This window comes from Orycteropus afer, unplaced genomic scaffold (assembly GCF_000298275.1).
Source record: "Orycteropus afer afer isolate SDZICR_OR568_19922 unplaced genomic scaffold, OryAfe1.0 scaffold00018, whole genome shotgun sequence".
Lineage (NCBI taxonomy): Eukaryota > Metazoa > Chordata > Mammalia > Tubulidentata > Orycteropodidae > Orycteropus > Orycteropus afer.
In genome coordinates, this window is record NW_006921605.1 from 18,981,810 (window position 1) to 18,990,126 (window position 8,317).

Consider the following 8,317-nt stretch of genomic DNA (forward strand, 5'->3'; position numbering starts at 1 on the left):
AAGGCACTTGACTGCTAACCAGAAGGCTGCGGTTCAAACCCACCAGCCACTCCTCAGAAGGAAGGTTGGGCAATCTACTTCTGTAGTGATACCGCCTCGGAAACCCAACGAGGGGTCACTATGAGTCAGGTCCTACTTAAAGGCACATAACAACAACAACAACAATGTATACATCCTATTAGCTATTTCTCTAAAGAACCCTAAGAAACTCCTCAAACTCCCTTTCCAGCCTTAAAACACACACTTAGGGTTGCCATAAGTCACAATGTCAACTCGATGACAAATGGTTTCTGGTGTTCTTGTTTTATCTTTCCAACTCCTTATTACAGGTTTCATGTGTGAAGAAATGGATTTGTTCATTTTTCTTCTCCTATAGTATATCTTCCAGAATAGATACTCATTAATCATGTCTATTCAACATACAGGAGATGCAAGAAGATTTACAATTTGTGTAAGGAAAATAACTGAAGATAGGATAAAATCAAGTGCCAGTTTCTATGGTTCTGGCACTAAAATGCTGTGATATAGTTTAAAAAAAAAAAAAATCACACAACACAGTAAAGTACACAGAATGTGAAGCCACGCTATGCTCAAACCCTAGGCTCTGCCACTAACTTGATGTGAACCTCAAGGAACTTACTTAACTTCTCTGAGTCTGAGTTTCCTCATCAGTAAAATGGTAAGAATGTCACCTATCTCACAGGCTTGATGTAAAAAATTGAGTTAATACACAAAAATACTTAGAACAAAGCCTTGTTGTTGTTGTTGTTGTTATGTGCCGTCGAGTAGGACCAACTCATAGCGACCCCTCCCTGGGTTTCCAAGGCGGTATCACTATGGAAGTAGATTGCCCAACCTTCCTTCCGAGGAGTGACTGGTGGGTTTTAACCACCAGCTTTCTGGTTAGTAGTCAAGCGCCTTAAGCAATATGCTACCAGAGCTTCTAGAACAAAGCCTAGCCCCAAGTAAATGCTGGATACATGTCAGCAGCCATTATGTTTATTTCAAGTATCAATTTCTCCATTGGTAAATAGACAACATGGAACTAGATCTCTTGGATCTCTTTCAATTCAAGGGTTCCGTATGTGAGTGCCATACAACACTTAGATGTCAGAGAATAGTAGGAGCTAGACAAGTGGAGGCAGGCTTCACAAGAGAGCTAGAACCAGGGTAGGCATGGAAAAACACCAGTTGGGTAGAGAAGCCGCAAAGAAGTCACAGTAGGGAAGAAAACAGAATAGCAAAGACTAGGAAGAGAGAATTAGCACAGAACATTAAAGAAAATAATTTGGCTAAAGTTTGTGTTTTGGGCAACAACCAACTCAACCATTGCCGTGGAGTCGGTTTCGACCCACAGCAACCCCTCCTTGGGTTTCCAAGGCAGTTTCACCAGGGAAGTAGATTGCCCAACCTTCCTTCTGGGGAGTGGCTAGTGGGTTTGAACCGCCAGCCTTCTGTTTAGCAGTCAAATGCCTTAGGCACCACGGGAAAATTAGGTATGCTCTGAATGAGTGGACAAAAACAATCAACTGATAATATAAATCACATTAATCACATTAATTTAGCACTTGGTGTTTTTAGGAGTGGGAGAAACAGTTCTTCTAATGACAACTGATTAGCATTTATTCTACCTAATAATCTGCCTTGAGAATATCTCACACACTATACAATCATCCCTTGGTGGGGGTAGGGGGAATTGGTTCCTCCCACAATACCAAATAGGATGCTCCAGTCCCTTACATAAAAGGGCATAGTATTTTCATGTAACTACACACATCTATAGGAGCTCTGGTAGCATAGTGCCTTAGGCACTTGACTGCTCACCAGAAGGCTGGCGGTTCAAACCCACCAGTCACTCCTCGGAAGGAAGGTTGGGCAATCCTACTTCTGTAGTGATACTGCCTCGGAAACCCAAGGAGGGGTCGCTATGAGTCGGGGCCGACTCCACGGCAAACAACAACATCACCTCCAGATTACTTGTAATACCTATACAACGTAAATGGAATGTAAATGGCATTTTATGCTCCCTCTTAGACTTTGAGAGATTGCTTTGGCCATTTAATTGCCTTCCCCTCCCCAACATTTTTAATCCCCTTGGTTAAATCCCTCCATTTGGTTGAATCTGCAGATGCAGTACCCCCAGATGCAGAGGGCTGCCTGTATAAGGTATAACTTTTTTAAAGCCAAATAAATATAAGTAATTGTTTGGTTATATTTATTTTAGAAGCAACCCCTTTCTCCTCTGTTAGCTTAAAGTAACTAAGACATGAGCATAAGAGTATCAGTTTAATAAAACTCAAGTATAAAGAACTTCACTCTTCAGTAATTTCTGCTAAATTATTCCAGTCTAAGTCAGGTCTTATCACTCCTCTGCTCAAAACCCTAAAGGTCCCCATATGACTCAGAGTAAAAGTCTCACAGTAGCCTAAAAGCCCAGCTTGTTCTGCTCAGCCTCACCTTATCTCCTACTGCTACTTCCTCTGCTCCCAATGCTCCAAACACATTCGTCTCCTTACTGTTATTCCAACAGGCCAGGCATTGTCCTCTTGAAGGCCTGTGTGCTGCAGTTCTGCCTGGAACATTCCCTTCCCCAGATACTCAATGGTTCACGCCCTCCCTCCTCTCTTCCCAGTCTTTGCTTAAATATCAGCCTATCTTGTGAAGGCTTTCCCAATCACCCTATTTCAAACGGTTACATCTCTCAACGCCTTTCCCAATTTTGTATTTTTAAGACATAAATCATCTTCTAATAAAGTATTATTTGTTTGTTTAATGTCTCTCTTTCCTCCACTAGCAATTAAGTTTCATAACAGCCGGAATCACAGCAATTTGGAACAACCCTAGAAATAGATACATCGTAATCACCAATATAACTATTTCTTGAACTAATGAATTACAGACTAGACTACATAATGTCCCTTCTAGGTACAGAAAAATACAGCATGCATTTTTTTTCCATCACTGAAAGTCTCAAAATTGATTTTTGCATAAAAGCACTTAACTGTTTACTTATGTGCCAGAACTAGGCTCGGCTCTGGAAAGTTAAAGTGAATTAAGACAGTCTAGGTCCATCAGTTACTCTCGGTGTGTATGTGGGGGGAGAATGTAGAAATCTGTTATTTACAACAAAGAATACACAGGCAAACCAGAGGAAACTGACAACCTAAGACTGAGGGAAAACGGGAAGATGCTTCCTAAGGCGATAAGGAGGCTATGGTCCCTAAAATTCTCGACTAGTACGTTAGTTTTTCTTTATATTACTGGTGCGAATTCTTGCAAATCCATATAAACTATTTTCTCACCAGCAGATACGCTCTCAAGTAAGACCGCAAAAAGTTTGGGTGCTGATCGTGAGGTTAATCACTGATCTACTTACTCAAAGGCTGCACCAAGATCGTCAACTATGTCTTTCATAGCCTTCGGAGATTTGGCAGCTTTTGCCTATCGGGTCACCCAGACTTGGAGCCTTACATCTCCTAAATGCTGCTGTCTACCTTGGTCAGAATACTCCCCGGGGCTATGTGCGCCTTGCAGCCCGGCATCCTGCAAATCCCTTCCCTAGCCAGGCGGGCGCTGTCTCCGGAAAGCCGCCAACTGGGCCTCGCAAAGAGTTGCGAGAGAAGCAGGAGCCCTGAGATGGGCTGCCGAGCGACGCGATTCGGGAGAATACCTCAAGGCTTCCGCCCCGCACCGCCATTCATCCCCGTTCCCGTGGGCCGCGGGTGCCCGAAGTCTCCTCCGACTCTTTGTTAAGCGAGGCCGCGGTTTCCCGGCCCTCGCTAGGCCCCACACTTGCCTCCAGTGCCCTTATGGGTTAGCGGCCCCAAGTCCAGACCCACCTCGCACAAACCTGCTGCGATAGCTGCAGCGGCAACTGCTACTACCGCCGACGCAGAAAGACTCCCACCGCCCGAAGTACGCGCGGTCCGGACCCCGTCCCGCCGCGCTCCTCCCTCTCCGCCCCCTTCGCCACCGCCTCTCGGCCGGTTGCTGAGCGGGGGAGGGGAGTCCAAATATGACATGCGCAGTGGAGAGAGCGCGGGTCGAAGGGCGGGGCCTGGAGGTACCGCTCGCTGAAGGCGCGCGGGCTCCCAACTTAAAACTGCAGGATACCTCGCTGACTCTCAAACACTCTGATAGGGGACTGCTACGGGATGAGGAGTGGCCATCTAGAAAGTGGGTCTGGGAGTGAAGAAAGAGTGGCAGCGGAAAGGGAGCTGCCCAAAAATATCAAGAGAAAAGGGCTTGGGCAGAAACCGTATTTACATAAAAATGTCGATCTCCTAAACTCTGATTCCTTGCACAGAGGACTTGGGCAACACTTCTCCGCATGCCTTTGGCCACGTGGTCCCTTACAGCATGGGCACCTTTAGCTTCCGGAGCACCCGTCCTGCGTGATGGCAACTTGACTTAACCTTAGTGGCGAGGGCTCTGATCCGCGAAGGCAGTTCCGGCCCAGGGGCGGGGATTGTGTAATTTTCCCAGAAGCCCCACCTCGCCTCAAGTCGGGGGCCAAGGAGAGGAGGAGATCTCGAGCTGTCCCGGAGACCGCGTTCCGCCCTGTCGCCGCGCGCAGGCGCGGACAAGCCGTACGCATTCTACGTAACGGATGGCGGAGGCCTCCCGGAGAGTTTCGCGGCGTGACTGAGCTGCTTGGTCCGTCTGTGTCCTAGAAGCATCGGGCGGGGGGAAGGGGTGGTCAGTCACCGCGGCGATTTTGAAGGCGGTGGCCAGGCCGAGAGGCAGGAGGGGTAGAGGTAGCGGCCGCAGGAGCGCTGGGCAGGGTTTTGGCCTCCAGTACAGGTAGGGAGCGGGGCACGACGCGCTAGTCGGTGGGGCCGGGCCAGGCCGAGCGGTGACTTGAGAGTTGCGTGGCCTACCCTGTCCGGTTTCCCACCCTGGCCCCTTAATCCGGACTGTGGTGACACGCATTGGTCCCCGCGCCTTCTCTCCGCCACTTTTTAAAACTATAATAATAATAAATCCATTTACTCCTAGGCCTGTTTTCTGTTGGCCTGTCAGGATTGGGGTGACTGTAAAGGTTTTCGGGAACTGACACCCTTCCCCCGCCAAAGCTCTGATCATACACCAGCAAGAAAGCCAAAGTTAGAGGGAACTTGAACTGTGCAGCAGAAGGAGTGAACTCTAGCCATCAGAACGAATTCCCCTGAAGTGGAGAAAAATTAAACAACCGGTGGTTGACAGAAGCACCTTCTGTAGCGAGTCTTGTCTTAAGTTTTCTGACATAAGACGTGTTTTTACTCAAGTCCGTCTACGTGACTTCCAGAGGTTTCATATTAATGGCTATTGTCCGGCCTAATCTCAAATGACAGCAAGGAATGAGTGATTTCCTCAGTTCTCTGACTTTGGCTTTTAAATTCAGACTTGGTGGCTGAGAGACTACTGAGTGACTTTGCAGAAGATGATCAAACCAGACTTATGAGTGTTTGTGCACTGCCTCAGTCTTCTGCTGCCTGTCCCAGGAGTCCTAGTCTGGTGGGTGTCCACGTGAGAAATGAGTTGACAGGTGCAGTAGAGACTTCTGAGAAGGAAGCCCGCAAATGGCTTGGGTAATTTTGACCTAGATAACCTTGAAAGCAACCTGTTACAAGGCTGATTTATCTTAAATGCTTCTGTAGCATGAACATTCAAAGTGGAAAACCACTTTGAAATGATCAGACCTGTGGCAGTCTATAAATTAAACTGATTGTGCAAGTGCTAACACTTTTAGTTGTTCCTATATGTAAAAGTCTCAGAAGGAAGGTTGGGCAATCTACGTCCATAGTGACACTGCCTCGGAAACCCAAGGAGGGGTCGCTATGAGTCGGGTCTGACTCGATGGGACATAACAGCAACAATATGTAAAAGTTTAAGGCTGGAATCTGAAAAGACTAAGCCAAATGAAGTTTTTTTAAATCATAAGTAATGGGAAGGAAAGGATGGGACTAATATTTGTTGAGTGCCTTCTATATGCCAGGCTATGTGTGAAGACTTGGCACATACCTCCTATAATCTTCTCTATAGCCCTATGAGGCAAGTAATGAGTGATATCTTTATTTATTTACTTATTTTTTTCTTTTGGCACATACAGATCAGAGATTTTTAAGTAATTGGCTCACAGAGTTGGGATTTTTAAACCTGATCTAACTTCACCAAAGTATATGCTTATTTTCATATTTCTTTGACTTTTGACCAAATGCCAAAACATGAAAAACAAAAGAAAAAGCCTAGAGATGTGTAAAAGAAAATTTGTTTTAATAAGTAATAACTTAGGGAATTGATTACCCTTAGAACTAATTGAAGCTAGAAATATCCACTCTAGAGTTTTGAAGCATTCATTAATAAAAGAGTATTACTGGAAAAGCATGTTTGAAGGTACATCACAAAACTCTGAGGTTGGTGTTGAAAAGGTAGCCATGCTTGCCCACAAAATGTTGCTTGATGCTAACCTCAGGAAAGGATGCACTGTTAGCTTGTCCCTCTATGGCATGTCTCAAAATTACTTGTGCCTTCCTGAACTTCATGAACTCTGACCAATTGAAAGGGTATTGATTGTGCATCCATGGCTGCAATGTATCAGTTATTTGATAATGAACTAATCTCTAAGAATTTACAGTGATGTAAATTTAGAATATTCAGTATCCCAGAGCACCTTCAAAAAGTAGCACGTACTACTATTGTCATCCTCTCACCTCTGTTACTACTCAACCCCTACATTCTGATTTCTTTGATTACTACTTCCCTGCAGTTGCCACTAATTTCCTACTAACATTTGGCAATTGTTGGCCCATATCTTCAACTTTCTTTAGCAATTGACACTGAGCTCTGCTTCCTTTCTTCTTAGAATTTTTCTTCTCATTTGACTCCTGTTAAACTGCTTTGACTAGAATGTCTTTGTTTTTCTGAAACGATTACTTTTTAGTTTCTCACTTCATTTTTTACTCCAATTCTTCCTATTATGTCCATATCTTAGCTGTAGGAATTGTTTCAAGTGGCCCTTGCTGGCCCTTCCAACTTCATTTCCTTCATCTGGATCTGTAAACCCAATGCTCTATCATATCAAACTGCTAATATATCTGCTTTCAGGTTTCTATGCCGTTTTTCATCCTGCCGTGCCTCTCCTTGAGTGCAGGAACCATGCTTTTGTTTTAAAGAACTGTTTCTTTGTATTACAAAAGTACATAAATGTTACAAAATATAAAACTAAGGACAAAATACCTATAATCCTGCCCACAAAATAACTACTATTTATAACTATGTGTATGTCCTCTTAGGCCTTTTTCTTTATGTGTGCTTATATCTAAAACAAACCTAGGTTGTAATTGTTAATTTGTAGCAATTTTTAATAGGCAAAAGTAAATTTTGGGGGGGGGGTGACTATAGTTTAACTAAATGATTTCAAAATTTTCATTACCCTAAGTAATACTGTAGCACATAACTGTAAAGCTAAATTCTTGTACAAACTTATGATTACTCAGGAATCAAGTCTTACTCATCTTGGCATAGTATATATTGTGGTAATATGGTCAGTAAAGTCATATTTAGATACAGTCAGATCATTTTGTGAAAGCCAGAGGAGTGTTTATATTGTTCTGTAGAAATTGATTAACCTTTGATCACTGTTAAATCCCTATGTAACGAAAGTTGTGTTTTAGAAAGATGATGGTGGTTTTTCGGGAGAAAGTTGAGGCAGGGGAGACCTCTTGTGATGCTTCTGTGGTTCTTGGGCAGATGGTGATAACTTAGGTTACTGGGGTGGCTTTGAGACTGGAGGAAAGAAACACCAGGATTTGATGACTGGGATTTGATGACTGAAAAGATTTCAAAGGCAAGTAAGAAATTAGATCTCTTGTTTTTTTTCAACAAGCAAGACTGGAAAGATGGGATTGATACTAATATTCAAGTGGGGAAATTCAGATGCCTATTGAGTTTGAGACGACTGTGGAGTAGGGGTCAGCAAACCACAGCTTAAGAGGCAACCTGTTTTTATATGGCCTGCAAGCTAAGAATGTTTTTCACGTTTTTAAACATTTGTTTTAAAAAGAAAAATAAAAGCTTGCAAGTGGCCATCTAGGTGCAACGATGGGTCTCTCCTCATCCAGAGCAAAGAAGAATGAGGAAAACCAAAGATGCATGGAAACAATTAGTCTAAGCGACGGGTATACCATGCAGTCCTCAGCCTATACAACTATGAGACCAGAAGAACTAGATGGTACCTGGCTACCACTGTCAGCCACTCGGAGGGAGATCTCTGTAGGAGATCCTGGATAGAGTGGGAGAACAATGTGGAACAAAACTCAAAATCATTAAAAAAAAA

At 44.0% G+C, this 8,317-nt stretch overlaps 1 protein-coding gene across 1 annotated transcript in view; it reads right to left on the minus strand.

Annotated features, from left to right (window-relative positions):
* The window catches only part of DDX42 (DEAD-box helicase 42), a 48,849-nt gene extending 45,435 nt beyond the window's left edge, over positions 1 to 3,414 (minus strand). Inside the window, exon 1 of the mRNA XM_007959735.2 lies at positions 3,377 to 3,414. Within this exon, the coding sequence (XP_007957926.2) occupies positions 3,377 to 3,414 (38 nt within the window). The remainder of the gene's footprint in view (positions 1 to 3,376) is intronic.
* Between the last annotated feature and the right edge of the window lie 4,903 nt (positions 3,415 to 8,317).